At 39.4% G+C, this 27632-nt stretch overlaps 1 protein-coding gene across 6 annotated transcripts in view; it reads right to left on the bottom strand.

Moving 5' to 3' along the window:
• BICRAL (BRD4 interacting chromatin remodeling complex associated protein like) overlaps positions 1-27632 on the bottom strand; it is a 71605-nt gene that overhangs the window by 4528 nt on the left and 39445 nt on the right. For 4 of the 6 annotated variants that reach the window (XM_030557636.1, XM_030557634.1, XM_030557633.1 and 1 more), the window contains exons 2-11: positions 21298-21346; positions 16308-16356; positions 16140-16208; positions 10560-12263; positions 8129-8234; positions 6783-6883; positions 6005-6066; positions 5716-5861; positions 5431-5525; positions 3183-3285 (exon numbers count right to left, since the gene is read on the bottom strand). In XM_030557636.1, coding sequence (XP_030413496.1) covers positions 3183-3285; positions 5431-5525; positions 5716-5861; positions 6005-6066; positions 6783-6883; positions 8129-8234; positions 10560-12263; positions 16140-16208; positions 16308-16356; positions 21298-21341 — 2479 coding nt within the window. In that variant the 5' untranslated portion in view covers positions 21342-21346. Of the gene's footprint in view, positions 1-3182; positions 3286-5430; positions 5526-5715; positions 5862-6004; positions 6067-6782; positions 6884-8128; positions 8235-10559; positions 12264-16139; positions 16209-16307; positions 16357-21297; positions 21347-22029; positions 22175-22224; positions 23090-27632 lie in introns of those variants that run through there. The other 2 variants (XM_030557635.1, XM_030557632.1) reach the window with 2 other exon arrangements.

Here is a 27632-nt window from a genome sequence, read left to right as displayed (position 1 = left end):
ATTGTTGCTCTGAGCCTTATAGATATTGGTTGTTCCAGGATTCTGAAGCTCTTCTGTCCCTACTGAAAGTTTCTGAGTAAATGGGGGATGTACTGTTTTCTATGACAAATATCTTATTTAATGGTGATCAAGGTAGCCAAGATGTAACTGTGCTATTCTTTTTAAAACATATTATTTATTTGTAGTGAAAGTAAAACATGAAAAAGACTGGTATAAGAACAGAACTCCAGGGAATACAGCAGGGATTGAGATATATGTGTTCTTGGGTATTGGAAATACAGACAAGGAATGTGCACTCATCTTATGATGACTATGGATTCTGCTTTTTATTTGCTAAGCACTGTATATCATCATGTTAGAGCTGGGCAGAAAACTCAGTAATTCATGGAGGATTTCAAGATTTTGAAATTTGGTTTCATTCCAGTTCAGAATGAAAACCAAAAATTTTGAAATTGTCTGCCAAATGGAATTACCATTCTCTGCTCAGGTCTACTAGAAGTCCTGGCAGGATGCCTCAGAGCAAGGGATCCTAGAAACCCCGGCTGCCAAAGAGCCATGAGCCTGGGACTCCCAGGCCTGGTTTCTAGTGGATTTTTTTTTTTTCAAAAATCTACATAATACGGCAGAACATTTCTATTTCAACAAATCGGAAAATTCTGACAAGTATTTTACTGATATTTTTCCAAGCATTTCTAAAGCCTATTTAGAATTATACTCAAAATAGGGAGTTTGAGTACAAGCTCATTTTCTGTATAATGAATACATACCAACATCTTGCTGCTCAGGTATATGGTATCAGGTTTTAAAGCATACAAAAAAACAATTATACTTAAATTTCTAAAAGTTTTCATTAGAATAAAAACCCACTACATTCAACATGAACAAAAGATACTAAAAAGTGAAATGTTATTACATTTCTGGAGAGTGTTAAACCAATGTATGAACAATGAATTAGAAGATAAACTTGTTTGAAGACCTTACACTTACTAAAGGTATGCTAACAGGTAAGTTAGGGATAAGATTGCGTGCTTTACACGCAGACCTGAGCAGGAAGTGGTGCGGAGCTACACTGCCTCTGGGGGAGTACCAGGAGAGATTGTGCCAGAATTTCCCATTACGCAGATTGCTCCCCGAGTAATGGATGGTGCAAATTGTTTCCCTAGTTCACAACTCCACTCTAAGGGTTAAATGCAGAGGGGAGTCGGATCCATGGCCCCACCTCTTCTCTGCCCCCTTTTAGGCACGTTTATCATGAGGAGGAAGAGATTAGAAGTTCCTGATCACAGGGGCCCTAGTGTGATTGGTCCTTACACAAGCTAATCTGGGAAGGAGGAGAGAGGGAAGCTTCTTGTGAATCTCCGTTATACTCAGGCAAGAGCTGATCATCTAAATTTAGCACTAAAATATTAAAAATATAAGAATACCTATTTTTGTACCATTTGTTTCATATTAAATCAATGTTACATTTCACAGCATCATGCATGAGAAATACATTTTTACTGCAAAGGAAAAAAAACAGTTTTGTGGGGTGGAATTTTGTTTTGGCTTCCGCTTTATGCTGTATATTAACAGTATTATTTCCTGATTTCCCTACTTCTGGTGGAGGATTCCTTGGAAGACTGGACAACTAGCCATATTAGGACAACAATTTGCTTGCATGTTATGTCCCTTTCCCCTATCCTCCATATGTTTTGCCTATTTAGACTATAAACTCTTTAAGGTGGGAACCAGTCTTATTCTTTCTGTGAGGCATCTAGAACACTGTAAGCAGTTGGGAAATAATAAGCAGGATTAATAAAGCTAGAAGACTGAAATCTGGACAAGTGACTGGAGAAGGGATTTTTAGCCACATTGGTCAAAACTCTGTTTCTATTTGAAAACCTTTTAACTAAAACTTGTAAAAGAAGCCATCTACTCCTTCAACTGAAGGGTAAAAAAGCTCCCATTCCAGCTATCTAATCCTACTAATCCTCTAGCAAAAATGGGAAAGATACAGTTGTATTGCTATGGTAAAAATAAGCCTCAAAGCCTTTTTAAAAAATCCTTTTAGCCCTTCTTTATAGATGGTAAAGAAGCAAAAAGAACAATTTTTGTTATTGTTCCTTTGCAGGTCTCCTTTAAATGCTAAATTGATAGCCACTTGCTTCACAAGTTTACATTGTAATGAGGCCAAGGGAGCAAACAACAGAAAGGTATCACCTATATTTGCAAAATATTATATATTATATATATGAATTTCCCCCCAAAATCTGTCCAATTCTGCTGAGGAGTTTTAGTTTTATCTTCTTTTCTCCCTCCCTGTTCTTATATTTAATATTACATAACAGAGTAAGAAGCTAGAAGAGTTATTAACAAAATATCTAAATCCAATTGTCTTTGCTGCTAGACCAGCTTTATAATAAATCCACAAATTACTGCATGCTGAAGTACAGGAAAGATCATATATGTTTTACCTGACAGCAATACAAGGACTATATCCTACATCTCCTACTCCATTAAGTAAGGTTTGCAAAATAATGAACCAAGGCATTTGCAAGCATCCTAACTATCTGAATACAATATCTAAGAGAAGACCATTTCCTAGAATATTTTATTGTCCAAATATTTGTATTTTACATTCTCTGAATGTCCTTTAAGATGAACAGAGCATCAGGATGCAACAGGAACATATACCTATACTACGTAATTGCATTTGTTGAATGTTTCTGGTTGTGTCTGTCAGCAGTGAAATGGTTAACAATGCTGGAATTTAAGTGGTCATTGGGCTCCAGAAATAACACTTCATTAAACGAATGAGGGAATTCGCATTCTCTCAGTATTATTGTATCTGGCTGGCTGCAGACTCAAAGGTCCTGTCCACAGAAGCAACAAAATGATTGTTGCTAACCATACAAGCAACACATGATTGTTGCTAACAGGATTCTTGCATGGTTTCCCACCAGTGCACCCATTATTTTTTTCCTGAGAACAACTTTAACCTTACAATGTTTCTTGATGTAAAACATGTCAAACTTAGGTTCTTGAAGCTGAAGGTATGATTTCACCATAAGCCATTAATTCTGAAGCAGAAAGAGGAACTGCACTTAAAATCAACACCTCAGTTTGGCCCCTAATATTTTTAACACCTGAAGATTATGCAAATAGTTTTCTACTTCACAGTGCAGAAGTTAAACATTTCTTACCAGGATCCATTAGTGCAAGGCGCTTATCCCGGGACAGAGATGCCCTTTCTTCTTGGTTAAACATCCTGTCAATCATAACCATTTCTGCAGAGGGATTTATCCGCTGCAAAACAGAATTCCTAGAAATAACTTCATATGCTCATATAAGAAAAACAATCCTGCCACAGCTTTGGAGCATGACAGAATGGATTTTAAATAAAAATTTAGCTTTTTCTTCTTTTTGTATTCCACTCGAATTAACTTTTTTGGGCAGGGATTGTCTTTTATTATGTGTTTGTACAATGTACAATCTTGATTGGGGCCTCCAGGCACTACTGGAATAAAATGCAGTTATTTATTATTTTGTAGTTGTTGAAGCTTTGTTTTAACAGTGAATCAATATAATTATACAAATAATAATATTTCAAGATGGGCTACATTATTTAACATTGACATTTGCAGCTTATTATCTAGTATGAAATAACTTTGTCAGAAAAAATACTCATGAGGAGCCCTTACTGCAGCATTTATCAACACACTTCTGTTTCCCACTTTTTTTTTTTTTTTAAGTTAACTCTTTGGTGCTGAAAGCTCTGCTGCATCCATTGCTGACAATGAGATTAAGCCAGGAAAAATCCATCACCAAGCACTAAAGGACTAACCCATTGCCTGCTACATTACATCTCATACAATTAAATACAACACCATGGCACACTGTTCCAAATAGCATTTCCTTTCCAATGTTATGGAATCTGAATTACTGTATATTGGTTCAAAATATAAAGGATAGATTTTTTTATATCCACCTACTCTTTTGCATGCACAATTATTTCCCAGTATATTTGATATCAGATAGCCGTCTAATGAGAGAGTCAGATGCCTAAATTATGTCAACTGTACCTACAATTATTTGTGTCCAGAAAATTCAGGATAACATATAAGACTGTTCTGAAACCCACAATATTTTAAGAAGACTTTAAAGCACACCAAGCCTGAGGCAACTATGATGCCCTGATATTCACACAATAGATCCAACATTATTATTTACATAAATGATAGCAGTTTTTCCTTTTTATAGTACCTTGTTATACCTGTGTCTGCACTTTTATTGTAAGCCTGTTTTCATATGTTTCTTACTGTCTGGGGAAGTTATAACTGTGCTGCATATTTTGCTATGAAGATGCAGACGACATCTGCCTTGCCTTCACTAGGATTTTAATAAGGGTTAGTTTAACACAAATTTAAAAACTTTTTGTTTTTACTAGTGAAGACACGGCCACATGACAGCATTTATGCACCTTCTTAACTTTAAGAATGTGAGTAGCAAAGTCAGTGGGACCATTCGCCCAGTTAAAATTAGCACATTCTTAAGTGCTTTGCTGTATCAGGCCTAGGTGACTTGTCCAAAGTCACACAGGGTATGTCTACACTGCAATGAGACACCTACGGCTGGCCCGTGCCAGCTGACTCAGGCTTGCAAGGCTTGGACTACATGGCTGTTTCATTGCCGTGTAGACTTCCAGGATCGAGCTGCTGCCCGAGCTCTGGGACCCTCCCACCTTGCAGGGTCCTAGAGCATAGGCTTCAGCCTGAGCCTGGAAGTCTACACTGCAGTGAAACAGCCCGGCAGCAGAGTCAGCTGGCACAGGCCAGCCATGGGTTTTTAATTGCAGTGTAGACATACCCATACAGAATGTCTTTGGCAGAGCTATGAATAAAGTCCAAGTGCATAGTAAAAAGAGTCCTTTCTCCCCACCATAGCCCCAGGGCAGCTTGCACCCCAAACCCCTCATCCCAGACGCCACCCGAGAGCCCTCACCCCCCACACCCAAATCTTCTGCCCCAGCCCTCCGAAGCCCTCAACTCCACCCCCACCACATGAATTTTATGTGCACCAATATGGAGGTGATGTGTGACACATCACCTCCATATTGGTGCACATGACAAAATTTATTCCGCATATGTGTGGGAAAATTTAGAGGGAACACTATCTACAAGTCCAATCACTCCTACTTCTTGTTCAGCCAATCGCTCAGACCGGGGTCAGCAACCTACAGTACGCGGCTCATCAGGGTAATCCACTGGCGGGCTGTGAGACATTTTGTTTACGTTCACCATCCACAGTGGTAGCCACAAAAGAGGGAAGTAATACACCTCTGAGATCACTCTATTCTGGACCATTAAACCTGTTTTAATAAGTCATTCCAATTTGCATTAACTGATCCATACATTTCACAAAAATAATGTTTTTCTTGCATATAAATCTTACCATTGCATCTTCTATGAGCAAACATCTGTACTTATTTAGCATAGCTTGTGTCCTTTTCAGAAGCTGCGTGGCTACAGATTCAAATTCACTGTCCACTAAAAAGACACAAAGAATACATTTAGATAATGTTCTTCAGTACCTAGCACACACTAGCAAAAGTGTCTTTTCTTTTTAGTCTTTCTGATTTACACAATTTTTTCAGCACCCTATGTAATATTTAACTGCTTAAAAATTCTAATAAGCAGCAGCACAACTTTTATCATACCAAATTAAAACATAAATTACCTTTTCTTAAATCCTCCTTGGTTGGCAGTGATCCCTGGCACACATGATATGAGAGGAGTCTCTGGACTGCATCATTTAACGATCTGAATTGACTTTTATCTGGTGTCACAGCATGTGCCTGGTCCTTCTGTAACTGCTGTAGAATACTAAAAGGAAAGTGACTAATATCAATAATTAACATTCTAATACCACAAGGCTATATTACAGTTTACAAACTGACAGAGTGGGAGAGGCAGAGGTTAATAGAAATGTCTATAACAAAACTACAAATGGAAAAAAAATGACTTACAAAGCTCCTTTTGTTAGCTGTTTAGCAGCAGGCCTCTTTTGTCCAACTGTATGAACATCCACCTAGGACCAAACCAAAACTCAATTACATTGGCATTATCTTTTCCTTTAGAAAAAATAAGTTATAGAATTTCCTTGCACAAACTGCTCATTAAGTATAAAATACTTTCAGTTGCTTCTCACATTTATTTTCTGTAGGCTTCTGTATCAATGAAAACAGATTACTTGAAGTCATTGCCATAAATGTGAGCTACCATAAATGACTCCTGCTTTGCTCATGAATGAAGTAAGCAATGGGGAAAACTATGTATCTCATCTTACACAGTCCCCAAAAAGAAACCTACCACATAGGTAGTAAACAATACCACTAACAATTGAGTCTCACGACATAAAGAAGAAAAAATGCAATGGAGTAACTAGGGGGTGTAGCCTTAGAGCACTTTGCTGACCGACTGGATATCAAGAGCAGAGCACACAGTATTGAATTAGCAGACATCCCTTCACTCAGATTGCTATATTGATTCATTCATATTTAGAAAATAGGAAAAAGGTTTTGTTTTTAAAACTTTAAAGAGGCTCCTGGAATATCTCTAAGGAGTTGGAAGATATTCCTCTTTCCTTCCTCCCACCAAACAAACACAATATTAATTATTGTGTTTAGGATAGGGATCAATGAGAATAACATGTAGGAGATTATTCATTAATATTTCTACACTGTTTCTGGTTCCTTATCTTCATTAAAATTAAGAAAAACGGATTAACTGAAAAATGCTCCCTACCTGCACATTTTGTTGGATAGGAGATGATCCTACTACTTTTTCCTGCTGTGACTGTGTTGTTCCTAAAGGTTGCTGGATGATTTTACCTCCAGAATCCTGTCCTATAAAAGTACACATTTAAAAGAGTCTATTACTCATGATTCTTAAAACAAACCATCACAGAATATTTGAAGTCCTGTGCTTAATCCTTTACTTGACCTGAAAATTACATATCAATAGATGTTGATACATAACAGTGTGTATAGGAGTATTGCTACTGCAGTCATGTAAGGAAATCAATACATATAGTAAAATGGTAATCAGATACTACAGTGCTGAAAACTATAACCATGTTTATAAATAAAGAAAATCAGTCTAAAATATCTAAACACATTAATTCAAAATAAGAAAAAAATCAAGTATCATCCCAAAAGAGATTCGAAAAAAGATAAATTGGAGTCTATCCAGCTTTTTACTAATTCTTTCCCAAAATTATAAACTCAAGACTCTGCAGCACTCTGTGAATGAGTGACTAGATCACACAATGTTGTAAATTCAGATGGGTAGCCTCCCATCTGATTGTCTAGCTGCATAATTTAGAGGAATCATCTCAGCCCAACACCCCCACCACATGTAACACAAATAGTACTGTTACATTTTGCACAGAAACATTGTGTAGAACATGTACATGCATTGTAATATATTAAATCAAAATGGACCTAGAAGTCCAGTGACATTTCCTGACGACTTAAGTCTATATTAGAAACTTTAAAATTGTAATTAGGATGGTGCCATTTTAAGAACCCACATAATATCTTCTCGCGTTCAGTGCATCACTACTTTAACTGAAAACCGATATTTACATTTTCGCTGCAAAACAATAACTGTTGATTAGATTCCAAGACATCCTGTATCAGGAAAGACAAAATGGTGAGTAGTGAGAGTTGTTATCACATGAGGATGGCTGGAAGTCTCAAAGACATAATTGGAATTTTGCAGCAGCAGACCTTGGTTTGAAAGTGACTTGATATTTCTCACTTCCTTCACTTAAACACATCACATAGATGACACATTTGGATTGTGGGAAAAGATTTTTGACTGCTCATTCCAAGAATACATCTTGTCTATCATTCCAGCAAATAGAATCAGATGGCTACTAACAATTCTTGTTGGAAAAAGAGCATATGATCAATTGCTACAGAGAAAGTCTGTGGGCTCAGCATCGTTGTTCCTCAAATGGAAAAAAAATAATCGTTAGGACCCCCTATCGCCACCAATCATAAGTCAGCACCTGACATAATGAAGGAGAACCCACTTCAGACGCCACAGGGATTGGGGAAAATCATCATGAAAAGACTTTATCTGACCTGGCAACGTGTTACTCAGAAGACCTGTTAGCGGAGGTTGTCTCAAGCTATCCTGTGACTTTGATGCAGAAACTGGTGAGGACTGGTTCATAACTTTTTTCTGAGCCTGTGAAAATGCCATAGAGAAATAAAGGTTAGTCTAGTAATCACTGTAGTTTTAACAGACCTAATAACAATGCAAAAAGGAAACCTACAACTGAGCTCAACTCTTTCCCCCACTGTGATTATGTAAGAATGTCATCAAAGAAACAAAATGAGAACAAAAACTAAACGTTCACTACATACCACTTCTTCTGAGGAGATTTCTTATTAAATTATATTTTCTCTATATAGGCCACTTTCCTTCAAAGAACTCCCTCTCCAAATCTAAATCTTCTAAAACAGTTCATCATCTGCAAGGTTAACTGTGCCATGGTAGTTTTACTTTCTCTCAGTACCAAAACAATGACCTCCCACACACACCTAGAAATTAAGAGAGAAACTCAATGCAATCATATTAATAAATTTCAATCTCAGATGAGCTGACACACACAGCATCTAATAGCTGTTGTGTGGTATTTTAATGAAATTTGGAATCCCAAACATGAAAAATAATCATGTTGTGCTGACTGGTTGGAAACTGACTATTTCCCTACACTCCCTTCTCTTCTATACTTTGTGTTCTGACATATTAAATAATCAGATCCTATACAACACAGTGCCAGTCAGTCCTCAGAAGTACAAAGAGTATTGATGTGTAACACATTTTCTGTGTAATTACTGGCTCTTTTATTTGTCCTATCAGCTAATAGAACTGGCAGCATCAGAATGCTGAAAAGTTCTTGGAGGCCCTTCTGCAGAAGAAGAAGGAAATCTTCAAGACTACTGTACCATGTCCCCATAAAACAGAAAAAGACTATTCATCCCTACCCATCCTAATAAGTGCCTTCAGTACAGGTTTTAAAATGCCACTGTCCTAAATATACAAATTTGAAGAGTTGCATGAGAGTACAACGCCAAGGAAGAAGATCAAGTATGGGAAGTCACCATTTGTGAGATAACTATGTAACCCTTTTTTCCTCTGGAAGTCATATCTGCATATTCCTAACTTGTGAGGGTCTCGCAAGCTGTACAAGAATCTTGGTCCAGAGAGTGGTACGCTATCTAGAACGAATTAATTAAAATACAATTTAACAATAAAATAAGGGTGGTTTGAAATTAAAAATATGGTTGCGAGCACAGAAAAAAGCTAGAGCTAATCATGGACAGGAACTGAGTTAGCGGGGGTCACACAGCCCTTTTATGACTCAGAATTTTCAGTGCCAACAAGAGGGCACTTCTGTGGCTCCAATGGACACTGCTTTTCAAAACTTCCCAAAGTGCCCATCCCACAAGTGAGGAAGTACAGAAGACACCTCAAAGAAGAACAGGTAACTAGGCCAATTTATTATGCTTAAGGAAAATACAAAATAACTAGCTGATTTCAGAAGTGGTGTAAATTCCCACTGTTGATCACGTGACACTAGTCATTCCCTTACTGCCCCCAACACCACAAATCAATCCAGCTTGTTTTCCCCATCTCAAAACACATATGCAGTTTCTGATTCAGAGTTACACAGAATAGCACTATTTTAATTTTACTGATCACTTACTAAAGAAGGCATATTTATAAGGATTCTCTTTCACAACTGATTACATGAGAACTTTTTCTCCCCAAAGAGCTCCACAAAATTCAGCTCTTTGTAACTCTTTCAATGGTCTATACAAGAGTGCATCTCTGCCCCAAACTTCAAAACTGAAAATCCAAACTGACTGAGACATTTAAAGCCATACTGAACAGAGAATTAAATAAAATCTGCTGCAGGGAATAAACCTGTGCTGGCAGAGAAATGGCCTAGAGCACTATATACTCTTTTCCATCTCCAGTTTCTGTGGGACAAATACCGAGAGGACCTTCGCATGCATAACTATCATTGAAGTCAAAATGATCTTCAGGTACTTAGTACATGCCAGAGTTTTGCCTTATGACTCCAACAGTGTGATTTTCAAAAGTCCTGACTTGGCATAGTTCTGCTCCTGCTGAAATCAATGGTAAAACTTCTACTGATTTCACTGGAAGCAGAAATAGGCCCATGCTGAACACTTTTAAAAACACTAATCAACAAAAGCAAGACTATTTGAATTAATGGCAATGATAGATTCATCCACATTAAAGAAACATTCAAAGAGGTTTTTTGATTAAATGGTTTCAGCAGGAATTGGATATTTTTTCTGTAGATCAACAATATTTGTTTATAAAACAATTACCGTAAGGAGTAAATTATGTGTGAATATTTTTGGAGAATACAGTATTAAAGGACACTACCTATTAATGTCCTTCCCCACCAAAGAAACAGGAAATGATTTAGAATGCTTTTGTGCAATTTTGTTGGTACTTAAAGGGTATTCATACCTGAGCAAAAGTGAACTGTTGCTGTGTTACTCCTACTGATGTGCGACTGAAAGTGCTGATAGATTTAGAAGAGGAAACTGGAAGACAATGTGATACACTCACTGAAACTTGTGTTCTATTCTGCTGTGTAAGTTGATCTCCAGTAAAATTTCCTCCTGATGCAACAGACTGAACTGGTGGCCCCAGGTTGGGATGTACTGTGCCAGAAGAACTTACAACAGTAAACCGATTAGATGCTGACATATTTGAGACTGTAGACTGTCCAGGTGACATTGTAGTAAAACCTGATCTACCTTGAGAAACACTACTTTGACTGGGTGATAAATGCAACACTGTTGGTGATGCCTGTTGTAATGGCACCTGTCCACCAACAATTTGAGAAGTTCCATGATTTACTATAACTTGACTTCCAGGAGCTGTGAATGTCTGACCAGAAACTAATTGAACAGCTGTATTCTGATTATTCAGCATCTGTCCTGAATATGAATGGTTGGCCCTGAGCATGCTTGTAGAGTTCCTGTTCAGCATAACATGCTCAGCAGATACTTGACTAGAAACCAACTGGGAAGGTTGAGTCTGAAGAAGTTGTCCATTTATGGTCTGGACATGATGAACCGAATTAGAATTGACAGAGAGACTTGTAGGTATGAGAAACTGATTTTGAGATACATGAGGCTGTCCCATAGGAGAATGGATAACAATACTACCGCCAGCATTACTAACTGTTTGAGGAGTAACTGATTTTCTTGTGTTCTGTTGATTAACAATATTAACAGACATATGAGGACCAACTACTGAATTTTGAGGTGAACTTGCTGAAGCAAAAGGAATCCCTTGTTGTACGTGATGCTGCTGTATTCCCAAGTTATTCACATTGTAAGCTGTTTGCTGACCCATCTGAATAGGCTTTGGTTGGATATTAATCGGAACTTTATTAGAATTTGGTGCTAGACCCCTCTGAATAATGATATTATGCACTGGTAAAGATGTCTGAAAATTTGTGCTGTTAAATGGGACAGTTACAGGTTGTGCTACTGGACTTGAATTTGAGTTACCAAACAGTGAGTTACCATTAGGAGTTTGTCTATGAACCAAGAGTCCGCTACTCATGTTTGCAGGTGCCTGCTGTCCACTGCCTTTCAATATAATCTGAGATCCATCAAGGTTGTTAATAGTCATCATGGAAGGCTGATTACTAAATGAACCAATTAGCTGTATCTGCCCCGAACCACTAATCTGACTACTATTAGACAAATGCTGGCTGGGAACACTAATTCCCACATGTTGCATAAAGCCATGTTGCACACCAACTGTATTGCTTGCAAAAGATGCTCCAACTGGTTGCTGTACCACTTGAGTAACTCCTATAGGTTGCAGCGTCTGACCTGAGTAATTAGACACATTAGAAGCCTGAGTAAAGGATGCTGATGAAGAAGGATGAAGCTGAGCTTGTGCAAACTGTTGGCTAGAACCTATACTGGCATCCAGATATGCCTCTTCTGCCAAAGTCTGTTCAGTAATATTGGCCTCCTGTAAGGACTTCTGAAGAATATCAAAAGGCTGATCCTCACTGAGATCAGGTAAAGGAGAAGATTCAAGTTCATCTTCAAGAAACTGAAGGCTACTTGACAGATGTAGTCCATCACTAGGCCCCTCTCCAAGCTGATTGCTTACACCTTTGATGGAGGATTTAGGATCAGTGTTCTAAAATGAAAAACAATAAATAAATTACATTGCATTTTTTAAATAATGTAAGATACAAACTGTTTCCAATTAATTTTTTCCCTGCAAAGAACAGAGCCCCTCTATAATACCACATCCTTGTAGCTACATATGCACAGTGAAGATCAACCCGTGCATAGGGCCAGCACAAAGCTCTTGCACCATTTATGCCCTCAAAACAAACTGCTGGGGCAGCACTGCTAAGGTGCAAAATTCAAATCTCAACCCACTCAAAGCCAAGATGTCTTCAAAAACTCAGTTCCTTTTTGGCCCATGATAAATGCAAGGTCTGGGTGTGAAATTCAGACAGTTTCAGATTCAAGGGTAGAGAATTTTTTGCTTTGGATGTTTCACATAAACATTGTGAAAACTGCTGCATGACACAGTTGTCATATTGGAAATCTCTCAGACCTCTACCTTCAGTGTTTGCTTTCGTCCCCTTTCACTGATTGGCACACTACTTATGGGCTTAAACTGCAGCAAGGGAGCTTTAGGTTGGACATTAGGAAAAAGTTCCTAACTGTCAGGGTAGTTAAACACTGGAATAGATTGCCTAGGGAAGTTGCGGAATCTCCATCACTGGAGATATTTAAGAGTAGGTTAGATAAATGTCTATCAGGGATGGTCTAGACAGTATTTGGTCCTGCCATGAGGGCAGGGGACTGGACTCGATGACCTCTCGAGGTCCCTTCCAGTCCTAGAGTCTATGAGTCTATGAGTCTACTTCATAAGTATAATTTATTTATTCAATTCACATTTCTGTCTGCCTTTTACTGAAGCTAGCTTATTTTATGAAAGCATCTCTGTCATTTTGGAATATTGAGCGATAGTTCTTGCTATTTTATTAAAGGTTTTCAAAAAAATTAACAGAAACCTTACAACTTTACCTGTAAAACTATAATATACAGTACATGCATGAAAACATAAGGATTAAATCTGGCACAAATACTTTATCAGCACTTCAGAAACATCTAAAATTTAGGGGCCAGATTCTCTGCTGTGTTGCACCTTCTATTAGATACAGCAGATGGGGGGCTAACTGAAACCTAGTTATATCTCCGAGATTCTCTGTCCACATGAGAACAGCCTGGTGTCTGCTCTAACATGTGCCAGTTGACTATGCTACCCAAAGGATCATCCACCATCTGGGAATTATGCTCTGGCCATTCCCTGTCCATGTGCGGGGAGTCAGGTCACTGTGGAGCAGTGGTGGCAGCTCAGGGCATATGAGAGGCTGAAAACAGAGCTCAGTGAGTGACATGGGCAAGCATTATTTAAAATGAGTATAAAATGGCTTTGAACAAATTCAGGTTGGAGATCAGAAAGAAGACTGTTTCTAACCATCAGAGGAGTGAGGTTCAGGAACAGCCTCCCAATAGGAGCTGTGGGAACAAACAACTTAATTAGTTTTCAGAGAGATCTGGACCAATTTATGCATGGGATGTATGACATGATTGCTTGTGATGGTGGGGGATGGGGTTCAGCAACCAGGAGAGTGCCTTCTGGTTCATGTCAGATATTCTTAAAAGCTCAGGCATCAGCTGTCACCTGTAGGGGTGACCCAATGTATTCTGGTGTTGGTTTGGGTATTGTGATATTGGTTTTTGTGGGGTTTTTGTTTTTCTTTTTTGTCTCCTTTGAAGCAGCAGATGGCCATGGCTGGAGATGGGATCATGGATGGGACTCCGGGTGGTACTGATAATTCTCTCTCTCAAGTGGTTGTCTGGCTTGTTAATGCTCACATACTCAGAGGCTGGTTGCCCTATGTGGGGTCAGGAAGGAATTTTTCCACAGGTCATACTGGCATTGACCTTGGGTATTCTTCCCCATCCTCTGTGGTATGGGTGCATGGTCAGGTCCATGTGGGTGTATTTCACTTAATATCCTGCCACTGAAGGGTCCTTTGGTACTGGTGCATCTCAGTCCCTCCTACTCTCTGCTGGCGGTTTATATTAGTTTAGTTTCCTGTGGGCCTTAACATCTTGGTCTAATTTCAGCCGTTGGGTTTAGTGTGCATGTGTTGGTGGCCTGTGATACAAAGGTCAGACTAGATTGATCTGGTAGTTGCTCCTGGCTTTAAATCCTATTACTCTAAATGGGAGTGAGGGAAGAATGCAGGATATTGCCCCATGAACCTACAGCCAAAAGCCATCTGCCCCAGCTCCCACTGCCCTCCCAGCTACTGGCCCATCACAAATATCTCAGGCTGCAGCAGGCTCTCTGCCTTTCCCAAAGCCCCTAATGCAGGGGTGGGCAAACTTTTTGGCCTGAGGGCTGCATCGGGTTTCATAAATTGTATGGAGGGCCGGTTAGGGAAGGGGTCATGGCCCAGCCCCCACCTCCTATGTGCCCCCCCCCCAGGACTCCTGCCCCATCCAACACCCCTGTTCCCTGACAGCTCCCCCAGAACCCCTGCCCCATCCATACCCCCCTCTGCTCCCTGTCCCCTGACCGCCCCTGGATCTCTGCTGCCCCATCCAACCCCTCCTCTCACTCCTGACAGCTCCCCCAGGACCCCTTTCCCATCCAACCACCCCTTCTTCCTATCCCCTGACTGCCCCCAGAACTCCTGCCGCCTCATCCAACCTCCCCCATCCTTCCTGACTGCTCCCCCCTGGGACACCTGCCCCCATTCAACCCCCTGTTCCCTCCCCGACTGCCCCTCCCCCTGACCACCACCACAAATGCCCCTGTAGTCTATCCAATTCCCCCTGCTCTGTGCCCCCTGAAGCACCAGTAGCTAGTGGCGCTACAGCCATGCCATCCGGCTGGAGATGGGCCATGCCGCCGCCACCACCACGCAGCACAGAGCACCAGGTCAGGCCAGGCTCTGCAGCTGCGCTGTCCCAGGAGCTCGCAGCTCTGCTGCCCAGAGCACTGCACCAGTGGCACAGCGAGCGAGCTGAGGCTGCGGGGCAGAGGGGACAGCAGGGAAAGGGCGGGGGGCTAGCCTCCCAGGCCAGGAGCTCAGGGGCCGGGCAGGATGGTCCCGCAGGCCAGATGTGGCCCACAGGCCGTGGTTTGTCCACCTCTGCCCTAAAGGATCACTCCTCCCCCGAAACAATTCAACTGCCCTCAGCAACACCCACTTTCCCCAGCGTCTCCTGACTTCCCTTAATACCCTGTTTCCTATGGGCATCTCCAGTTTCTGAGACACGCAGAAAATAGGCTCCTACTTCCCCCATTCCTGCAATCAGCAGGACCCAAGGGAGCCACCAGTGACTGTCACAGGAAAGAAATGTCACACATTGCCCACTTCTCCCATGAGCACCTTCCTGCTTTCTCTCTGATATGTGGGAAGAGATCCTAGTCAAAATCCACATAGCCATGACTTTGCTCTTCTTCATGTGCCTCCTTAAAACTCACTTCTACCATGATGTATACAGGGAACTGCTGTTTAATAATGACTAGATAGGAGACAAATTGTGATCATTGTTCCTGGCTAGCTGAAAAGTGTGCACATCCTAAAACCATTTTCCCCACTTTCATCCAACCACCATGTTTGTCTTATCCTCCTGTCACACCTTTGTCTTTTTGACTGTAAGCTGTTTGGAGTAGGGAATAATGTCATTTGCTACATGTTTGTACTGCAAAATAAATGTTAATAAATAAAATAAATATAATAAATAAATAATAAAGGGAGTGGATGAGGACAATTTGCCTCTATAAAAACTGCAACCACAAAGAAGTTACAGGTGCTTTAAACATACATTCACAGTTCTCAGTGTCTAGATGTGCCTATTTTATGTCTGTTATTAACATTATTAACATTTACTCCATTTAGCTGTATACAGGACAAACACTATGATGAAAGCGTGTAATCACAATAAATACACATTTTCTCTTCTGAATACTTACATTGGAGTTGGCGAAAATTGAATTAGAATTGGCTGCAGAGTACCCTGCATTAGTCAAGTCTTCATTGCTCTGTTAAGGCACAAATGTAGTAAAGTAACATTAAACTAATAATAAAGTAGTCACTAAAGTTCATGTAATTTTAGAGTAGTATAGTAGAATACTACTTACAGATTTACTACTAGGACCATGTAGAAAATAATTCAGTGCCTGTGGATCTCTTAAAAAAGAAACAAAAAAAGTTATCACTAAGTACTTACATTTGTTAAAAAAGCATAATTAAGACAAAAAGCAATAAAAACCTTGAGCCAGGTGCTCCCTTCATGTAAATCAGTGTAGCTCCACTGACTTCAATAGAGCTATGCCAATTTACTCAGCTGAGGATCTATCTTTTTTGTTTTCAGCAAACCATGTTAATATGTAAATTTATATTTTTCACCTTCTTTTTTTTTTTTTTTAAAGAGGCTTCCTCAAAGACAGGAATTCTCATCATTACATTTCAGAATTTCAGGAGTTTACAAATATTCATTACTCCAAAAACATCTAAATATCACTTTACATGTTTACTTCCATTCTATAGGCCACTACTGATTACACCATCTGTTAAATAAATACCCAATATTCTATAACACAACAGAGTTGGTATTAGATCAAGAAATGTAATCACTAAAATACAAATAATCTCCTCTAATGAGCTCTATTGCCTGCAAATTGGTTAGTGTCCTGATAAAGAGCCACCATATTTAATAATTAAATATTTAAGATGTTTTCTTGCCAGTCTATTCATAAAAAAGAAAATTTTCTCAACTACAACATCATTATCTTCGCTGGGGGAAAAAGTTATCTCTTTTCCAAATGAAATCAAATGTATAACTGACTACATGCATTTTTCTTTTGATAACTTGATAAGAAAAGCCATACTGGGTCCATCTAGCCCAGTATCCTGTCTTCTGACAGTGGCAAATGCCAGTTGCTCCAGAGGGAATTAACAGAACAGGTAATCATCAAGTGATGCATCCCCTGTCACCCAGTCTCAGCTTCTGGAAATAGAAACTAGGGACATTATCCCTGACCATCTTGGCTAATAGCCATTGATGGACCCTATCCTCCATGAATTTATCTAGTTCTTTTTTGAACCCTGTTATAGTCTTGACCTTCACAACATCCTCTGGCAAGGAGTTCCACAGGCTGACTGTGTGTTGTGTAAAAAAATTATTCCTTTTTTTTGTTTGTTTTAAACCTGCTGTCTGTTAATTTTGTTTGGTGAACGCTAGTTCATGTTTTATGAGGAGAAGTAAATAACCCTTCCTTATTTACTTTCTCCACACCAGTCATGATTTTATAGACATTCCCCCTTACTCATTTCTTTTCTAAGATGAAAAGTCCCAGTTTTATTAATCTCTCCTCATATAGAAGCCACTCCATACTCCAAATCATTTTTGTTGCCCTTTTCTGAACCTTTTCCAATTCCAATACATCTTTTTTGAGATGGGGTGGCACATCTGCATGCATTCAAGATGTGGGCATACCATGGATTTATTTAGAGGCAATATGATATTTTCTGTCTTACTATCTATCCCTTTCTTAATGATTCCCAACATTCTGTTGGCTTTTTGACTGCCGCTGCACATTGACTGGATGTTTTCAGACAATTATCCACAATGACTCTAAGATCTCTTTCTTGAGTGGTAACAGCTAATTTAGACCCCATCATTTTATATGTATAGTCAGGATTATGTTTTCCAATGTGCATTACTTTACATTTGTCAACACTGAATTCCATTAGCCATTTTGTTGTCCAGTCACCCAGTTTTGTGAGATCCTTTTGTAGCTTTTCGCAGTCTGCTTGGGACTATGTTGACTTAACTATGTTGAGCAGGTTTTCCACCTCACTTGTTTTCCCCTTTTTCTAGATCATTTATGAATATGTAGAATAGGACTGGTCCCAGTATAGACCCCTTGGAGAAACCACTATTTACCTCTCTCAATTCTGAAAACTGCCTATTTATTCCTACCCTTTGTTTCCTATCTTTAACCAGTTACCCTCCCATGACAGCTTACTTTGGTTAAGAGCCTTCAAGATACTCTTTCACTGAACAAAACATTGATACACAACTAAAAAAAGAAGTGCAGCTAGATGAACTAAGTATTTGCAGTTCAAGTATTGAAAAAAATACTGTTTTTTAACAGTATTGAAAAAAATACATTCATGCAATGCAAATCTGGTGGTAAAAATTCTCAAGGTATGCATACAAACATGTGACTTTAAATTACAGGGATTACTTTGTAGTTAGTGCTAAATATAGCAATTATACAATTATTTTCTTGATACACCCATTAATGTACACATTCAATTCAAAAAAAGTTACATGACCTCTTTGGTTTAACAGAAATAATCTTTATTTGTAAATAGTACTAATAAAACATTTTGAAAAACATTTTTATGAATCTCCTCAATAAACACCAGAGTCAATCTTAAAATTTTCCTCTTCTTTCTTGATCATCCTAAAAGAAAAACAGAAAACAAAATAAAGACACCTCAAGTCTCCATATAAGTTTATAGCACAAGCTCACAAACACCAAGAAAATCATGCTGCTACTACACATGTGCCCTGTTTAGCCAGTTGCACTCTGTGCCTCTAGAATAGGGCTTTAATTTAGTATGAGAACATTTTCATGGAATTGGATATCTGATTCATTCCTACTCAGCTAATTGTCATATCTATTTAAATCAAGCCTAATTAGCTAGAATAAATAACTACAGTTGGCTTTTAATTAAACTAGATTGAAAATAGGGGGGAAAAATCTGAATATTTTTCAAAATCTTCATAACATACATTCCAGTTCAAACTCCATTGCAATAGTAAGACTAAATAGTGATTTTTAACTGTAAAATATAGAGCTAATCTTAGAATGGACCTAATTTGTTTCCAGCCACTTGTTCTGCTAGTTACACTAATTAAAGAAATGCCTTTTATACTTATTTTAATTTAAATAGGATTTTTTTTAAAAAAAGGAGAGAGCGGGAAACCTAATTCCTGTATAAAGTTAATATTAATGCATATAGTATAGCACTGGGCTCTGCAATCTAGCTGAAAAAGGTGTATAATGAGTTCCAATGATTGGAAGTGGAAAATTCAGGCTAGAAATTTTTAACAGTGAGGGTAATTAACTATTGGAAGAACACTGCTAGGGACTTGGTGGATTTTCCATCATCTGAAGTCTTAAAATTATGACTAGATATATTTCTAAAAGCTATGCTGTAGCTCAAACAGAAGTTATACTATACACATTTTAAACATATTGCATGATATACATGACACTCAGATAATATCGAGGCATCTAAGATCTGATTCTACTCACACACACTACAACCTTCACACTATATTTTTAAGAGAAATCTCATTTTCAGTACAGATTACAGAAAATTAAAAGGAGAAAGGCTTCACTGTCTCATTCATACATGGAGGCATTGGGCTTATGGGGTTTTACTGATACAGGACTAAGACCTTTACTATCAATACTGCTTACCAGCTTTTGTGATCATGACAAATTTAAATGTTGATGTTTTATCATCATCCTAGCTAACAATCCTTTCTTATAACTTTTATTATTTCTAAAAATAAATCCACAAAGATTAGAAGACACTTACCAAACTGAAAGATATAATGGAGACGAACTTCTGTTTTTCTGTCCTGCCAGATGTTCTGAACGGCAGCTGATACAAGCAGTAAAAAGGGACACTACAACAAATAATGCATTACACCCAACACTCTCCTATTTGTAGGACCTCATATTCTGAGCATTCTTTGGACTTGGACTGGAATTCTTGTAACTTGGCTTCTTAATGAGCGCTTTCATTTTTGTTTCCATTTGGACAATTCTTACGCTGATGTTCCAGGCAGGATGTAAATATGTTCCCTTTGGTGGCTGAAGTCAGCAGTCTCATATTATAATACTGTACAAGATGATGGTTAGGCAACACCTACCAACAACTTGTTATTTGGTAGGCTATTCACATACTAGTCTGATCAAATTATAGTTATTACTGGGCTTGATACTTCATTCCTTTTGCATTCAATGCTCTCACTGGTTTCAGTGGAAGTCTTGGGTGCATAAGCAATGCAAGATAAAGCTCACTGTTTGCTATACTTGACATATGTGGATAGATTTGTCTTCTTGATTTCATCTACAGCTAGAACCATGCAGGAAAACTTTCCTATTGCAGTGACTGGCATAACATTTGAAAAAAAAATGCAGTCTGAAAAAAGTACTACATATCGGATACTCAATATGTTCTACACATTTTGGACATATTACGATAAATGTCTGCTCTTGAAGAACTATACTGATATTTTAGCTAGTCAAGGGAAAAGGACTTCACCATGCCTACAGTGAATATATCTCAACTCCACATAAAGCTTTTCTTGGTTGCAACTGTACCTAAATATTGATTTTTGAATCCCATATGGAATACACATCAATTTGCATGTAAAAGTGGTATAGAATGGAATAGAAATAATGAAAAGTAGAAAGACTGTGATTTTGTTTGTTTGTTTGGAGGACGGTTGGTGTTTTTACACAAATAGAGACTTAAAATAAAAATGCCTTTGAATAGACAAAAGTTGATAACCTTTAAAATTCCTGATTGTTTGCAATTCTTTATAATACCAGTAGCAATTCAACCCTATAAAATTGGTACACAAATGCATCTTATCTTCTGTAAAAATAATTTAGGTAGCTTGTATTTTGAATCAGTCTATATATTTTAATTATATTTTCATTTAGAAGGTAATGTCTGTGAACATGCTATTCTGACAGCACTGAAGGCTAAAGTCCTTTATATAGCCAAAAAAGGGATATTTCCTTTGCCTCACGCCCACAGGTTAGGTTTCCCTGTTTGCTAATGTGCTTCAACACTGACCTGACAGGACCATCATTGAGCAAGAGGGGAAGTCAGTGTCATGCCAAAAACCAGTGGACTACCAATTACCATAAACTCTGATTGTGACTATCTGTTCATTTCACTTACAGGCCTCCAAACTATCACATGACACCAACTTCCAGAGTCTACTGAAAATTAATCATCTTTTATATGGATTAATTTTGTACAATGATTTTGCATAGATTTTTCTTTAAGAATTTCTTAAAGGGAACTTACCCAATAAGATCAAGGAGACAGGACTCATCGTCGTCATCATCCATGACAACTAAAGCAAAAAAGGAAATGACTGGTATTTCATCAAAATCAGAGAAAAAATTTCCTTCAACAATAAAACAAAATTTCAAAACATCAATTTTTTTTCAATAATCAATTTGTGGGAATTATGTGATATTTACTCTGGGCCATATTCTTAGAACTTGTACAATGGCCACTAAAGTTAATCCAAGTCCTGAAGCTAATGTGAGTCCTGCACTCTTATCTGCGTGCAGAATTTAGCCCCATGTATCTATCTGTGTAAACATAATGCAGTATTTTAATCCTGTCATTCTGCGGTTATTTTAAAAATGGAAGACGACAATGGCCTGATCAAACTGACTAACTGGACCACTTTATAGATCAAAAAATGTTAATTATACTCATATTTCTCTCCCAGTAAAACACGTTTCTGGGAATTTTTGTTTACAGTGACAGCTCATTCATCAGGGAACAAATGAGCATTGCAAAACCTGGAACATTGGGGACTACTAAGCATGGTGTTTTGTTACTCACGATACAATAAGGTGAAGTAAGCTGAAGGGAGTAGGAACCACAGCCCAGTGGGCTGGGAAGAACACTATATGCCCAACCTAAGTCATAAGGCACTGAGCAGCTGGCTGAGAAGGATGCTGTTTTCTCAGAACCCTTTAACACACTTTTGTGTCAGTGGCTGGCCCTTAAAGATATGCTCACCCTTAGTTTCTTCTAAGTGACAATCATAAGCATACTTCAGTGAGCTCCTGGTAAAAGAAGTAGAAGCTGAAAATCCTAAAGAAATATCTGCTACACACATCACTTGCATTAACTGGATTGTATTTAATCACTTGTGCATTAGTTACACCCTATCTCTACTTCCAAACCATCATGGCCATCTTCTCCTCTACTCACTGCTTGTTCAGTTTGGGATGGATGTTCTTCTGCATTTCTCCTCTGCCTGCTCTGCTCTTTAGGCTTCTGAGATTGTAGGATTCTGGTTCTCCTACCACAATAACCATCATCATCTCATTTGACTGCTCTATCTTCTTTACTCTTTTCCACTCGGTTAATACCCCTTAAGGTACCCCTATCCTTATACTGCCTCTCTTGCCCTCCTTTACTCTCTCTTTGGGTGACTTCATCTGCTCTCACTATTTAAGATACAAACTCTATGCTGGCATATCCCAGATCTACCCATAACTCTGACCTCCCATCCAACTATCCACTCTCACATCTCCAAATGTCTTTATATCATCTCCTCAGGAGTGTCCTGCAACCACCTCAAATTTAACATGTCCAAAATGAAATTTCTTAGTAATCTCTCTCAATTACCTTTGTTCTCTACCTTGCTGACAACTCCACTATCTCCCCTATCACCTGGACTGGCAAACAAAGTGTTATCCAAAATTACTTTGGAGGGATATGCAGCCCTTCTATAGTGCAGAGTCCCACACAGTAAGGATTCCCTCTGCATTAGTTTGCAGAAGCAGGTGGGGGGAGCCCACCACTGTGTGGATTCTCCGGTGCTTACTCCTGTTGGGTGCAGGAGGGGAGGGGGACAAGTTGAGCCTACAGAGAGCTATTTCAGCCACTGGACTAAAGTAGCATCCATGGAGTGACTCTGCACCCTAGGAAAGAGAATTCTTTCTCCTATGGACTAGCCCATCTACTCAATGCCAAATCCAGCTATTCAGTATGGATGCTGGGCTGAGGATTTAAACCACAATGATTTACAACATAAACACTATTTTATTATGTCACTGCACTGTGTAAATATGTACTATTAAGAATAAATGTTTAGCCTACAGCTTTCTTTAACTCTATTCCTAGTAGCGTTTATAGTACGTTGTTCTTTCCTTAGATCTATCAGCAGAATTTTGAGTCCACACATGGAGTACTGCTTCAGTGGTGGGATTTTCTAAGGGCTTGTCTACACATACCCTATTACAGTGGCACAGCTGCAGGCCGCTATAACGCTTCACTGCAGACACTCACTACAGTGACAGGAGAGGTTCCCCCACTGCTGTAGTTAATCCATCTGACCTCAAGGCAGTAGCTAGACTGATGGAAGAATTTTTCCATCAACCTAGCCCTGCCTAAACCGAGGTTTAGTTCGGCATAATTTTGCACTCCTGAGACATGTCACCACGCTGATATAAGTTTTCAGTGTAGACCAGCCCTCATATGCACAAGTCTCACTGAAAATCAATAAAATGTGTGCTGCATTATATAGGTTCTTTTGATTTTTGACGGAACGCCAGGTTGAAAAGGGACCTGGCAGCTCTGGTTCAGCACCGGGCCGTTAAAAGTCCGGTCGGCAGCATAGCGGAGCTAGCTGCGGCTCCACTCCAAAACATAATAGCAGTATATTTTCTTATGTAAAAGAAGTTCTGTGGCTACTTCATGGGACACTACCGTGCAACCAACTGCTTGTAAACAACTGAACTTGAGAAGAAGCAAAAATAAAGATGGAAATGTTTTACCAAATCGACCATAAAATCTATTGTGACAAAGTAATAAAGGTTATAGATTTTAAGAAAAAAGAAATAAAAGTCTAAGTAACAATGCAGAAGTTTTGCTCAGCTTCAGTATTTCCATATGCATCAAACCAATAAAAACAAATAAGCTGAAATTGATAGTAAAAGCGCAATCATTTGTCAAAATCTGCAAATTATATTTTAAAAAGAAAATGTAGGACTGAATGAAAATACATTATAAATCAAAATTTCAGTGGGTAATTCATATTCTTCTTTACAATCTTTACACTTTATAAAGTCTTGACACTAAAGACTTTTTTGATTAATTCAAAATGAAAAATATCTACCAATATGTTTTTCTTCATTCTGCAAGTCTATTCTATTAAAATCTACCCAACACACTGTTAACGATACAAAAGAAAGATACATACACTGTACATTTTAGCAAGCAGCGAAGATCAAGGGCAGCCATGATTAGCGAGCTCCCAAACAAAAGCACACTTACAACATGCCAGAATAATGAATTGTGCTGTGAGCTAGTCTCAATGCCAGTGGAGTAGACTTTTAAGAGCCCAAATACAGAGTTCTGCACCTGGAAGGGAATTGAGCCAGCCAGGGAGTAGTCTATGTGAAACCTATCCACTTAAAACATAGGATCCTAAGCATGCACCCTGTAAAGGACTAAGACTTTTTTATTTAAATGAAAAAAACTCAACCACACATAAAATGACTTAGAAATATGAGCACAGAGATTACCCCTCAGGCTATTCAAGATATGAGTAGCAGAGGAATATTATGTGGCATATTACAATATTCATGCTCATATACTTCCTAACCATGAAACGGCTTTTGTGCAGAAACAGCCATTAGACTTCGGTAAGTTACCTCTTCTGTTAGTAGGAAGGCATAGATTGTGTGAATCTAGGCTTTGATCAGAAGAACACTTAACATCGCTTTTGCAGTGTATTTGCATGCTCATTCAGGGGTCTATTACACCTATTTCTAGGTTTCAGACAGAATTAGGCCCATAATCTCTAAATATCACATGAACCGAAAAAAAGACCATCACAAAATACAAATAAGCTGGACGACAATCCACACATAACAGGTCTTTACAGATGAAATGCATCAGTGTAAAGTATCTGATTTAGGATCAACTTTATTCTTTTTTCCATACTTCTAATGAAATTCCCATTAATGCCAACAGAAATTCTGTGCATTGTGCAATGTATGGAAAGGAGAATAGATTCCATTATTTCCTTCTTACCTATCAGTGATCTGCTTCAATAGACATATGCAAAAAATTACTATTAGCAGTCTTTACACAATCAATGCAACAGTACTTCACACTAGCCAAAGATACACAGATCGTATTTCTGGACAGCTCAGATCCAAAAATGGTTATATTCTACTGAGGGCATCATCCATATATATTAGAAGGGTCATATGCTTTTGGGACTTGATACACTTCAAATAATAGAAACTGTAGCAACTTCCTACTATTATAGCCTCAAGTGACTGCCACAACTTCCTACTTAATATGATGCCATACTGAACTGCAAGAAAAAAATGACACCGCATAGAGTCTGCAAAAGATCTACAAATGGCATATAGAGGATGTGGTCTGTGGAAAAGTGGTTCAAGTTTAGAACTAAGTATGAAACTTAGAGGCTAATTAGATATTTAGGCTAAATTCTGCTCAGTTCACTGTGTAAAGCTAAAGTAGTTCTATTTACCTCAATTAAATTATTCCAGATGTACATCAGTGTAACTGATAGCAGAATTTCACTCATAGAGATCTAGATACTATGGTGATTGATGCTCTATAAATACCATAGGGTAACTAAGTTAAAGATACTGAGCCAAATTCAACGTGATGCAAGCAAGTGCAAGTCCTTAGGCTCACCTGTTTAAAAACGGGTGGCCAGGTGTCCGATTTTTGACGGAACGCCAGGTTGAAAAGGGACCTGGCAGCTCTGGTTCAGCACCGGACCGTTAAAAGTCCGGTCGGCAGCATAGCGGAGCTAGCTGCGGCTCCACGCGGCTCCCAGAAAAAATGGCATGTCCCCCCTCCGGCTCCTAAGTGTAGGGGCAGCAAGGGGACTCCACACGCTGCCCTCGCCCCAAGCCCCAGCTCTGCAGCTCCCATTAGCTGGGAACCACAGCCAATGGGATCTGTGGGGGAGGTGCCTGTGGATGTGGCAGCACACAGAGCTGCTTGGCTGTGCCTCCCCCTAGGAGACGGAGGGGGGACATGTCGCTGCTTCTGGGAGCTGCTTGAGGTAAGCCCGAAGACCGCAACCCTGATTCTCTCCCATGCCCCAATCCCATCCCAACCTTGTCCCCCCCCACACACTTCGAACCCCTCAATCCCAGCCCAGAGCACCCTCCTGCATCCCAAATCTCTCATCCCCAACTCCACCCCAAAGCCCATACCCCCAGCCAGAGCCCTCACCCCCCGCCATGCCCCAAGCCCCAGTCCCAGCCCGGAGCACCCTCCTACACCCCAAACCCCTCATCCCCAGCCCCATCCCAGCCAGAGCCATCACCCCCCATACCCCAGCCCTGTTCCCCCTACCACTCTCCGAACCCCTCGATCTTAGCATGGGGCACCCTCCTACACCCCAAAGGACACAAACATATATTAAAAATGTACACGCTTGGACTGAGGTGGAGATGGACATAGGAGACGGAAGTGTTTAGAGTCTCTGGGTTAGGATAAAAGGGGTAAAAAACAAGGGTGATGTCGTGCTAGGAGTCTACTACAGGCCACCTAACCAGGTGGAAGAGGTGGATGAGGCTTTTTTCAAACAACTAACAAAATCATCCAAAGCCCAAGATTTGGTGGTGATGGGGACTTCAACTATCTAGATATACGTTGGGAAAATAACACCGTGGGGCACAGACTATCCAATAAGTTCCTGGACTGCATTGCAGACAACTTTTTATTTCAGAAGGTTGAGAAAGCTACTAGGGGGCAAGCTGTTCTAGACTTGATTTTAACAAATAGGGAGGAACTCGTTGAGCATCTGAAAGTAGAAGGAAGCTTGGGTGAAAGTGATCATGAAATCATAGAGTTTGCAATTCTAAGGAAGGGTAGAAGGGAGTACAGCAAAATAGAGACAATGGATTTCAGGAAGGCGGATTTTGGTAAACTCAGAGAGCTGATAGGTAAGGTCCCATGGGAATCAAAACTGAGGGGAAAAAAAACTGAGGGGTGTTGGCAGTTTTTCAAAGTGACGCTATTAAGGGCCCAAAAGCAAGCTATTCCAATGGTTAGGAAAAACAGAAAATATGGCAAAAGACCACCTTGGTTTAACCATGAGATCTTGCATGACCTACAAAATAAAAAGGCGTCATATAAAAAATGGAAACTAGGTCAGATTACAAAGGATGAATATAGGCAAATAACACAGGAATGCAGGGTCAAGATTAGAAAGGCAAAGGCACAAAATGAGCTCAAACTAGCTATGGGAATAAAGGGAAACAAGAAGACTTGGAAATGGCAGAGATGCTTAATGACTTCTTTGTTTTAGGCTTCACTGAGAAGTCTGAAGGAATGTCTAACATAGTGAATGCTTATGGGAAGGGGGTAGGTTTAGAAGAGAAAATAAAAAAAGAGCAAGTTAAAAATCACTTAGGGCTTGTCTACATTAGAAAGTTGCAGCGCTGGTGAGGGAGTTACAGCGCTGCAACTTTGAAGGTGTACACATCTGCAGGGCATCACCAGCGCTGCAACTCCCTGTTTGCAGCGCTGGCCGTACTCCCGTTTTGTCTCGGGTGTAGAGGATCCAGCGCTGGGGATCCAGCGCTGGTAATCCAATGTAAACACTTACCAGCGCT

Source organism: Gopherus evgoodei, chromosome 3, assembly GCF_007399415.2.
Source record: "Gopherus evgoodei ecotype Sinaloan lineage chromosome 3, rGopEvg1_v1.p, whole genome shotgun sequence".
Taxonomy (NCBI): Eukaryota; Metazoa; Chordata; order Testudines; family Testudinidae; genus Gopherus; species Gopherus evgoodei.
Note: the sequence above shows the minus strand (reverse complement) of the source record. Positions and strands in the feature narration are given on the sequence as shown.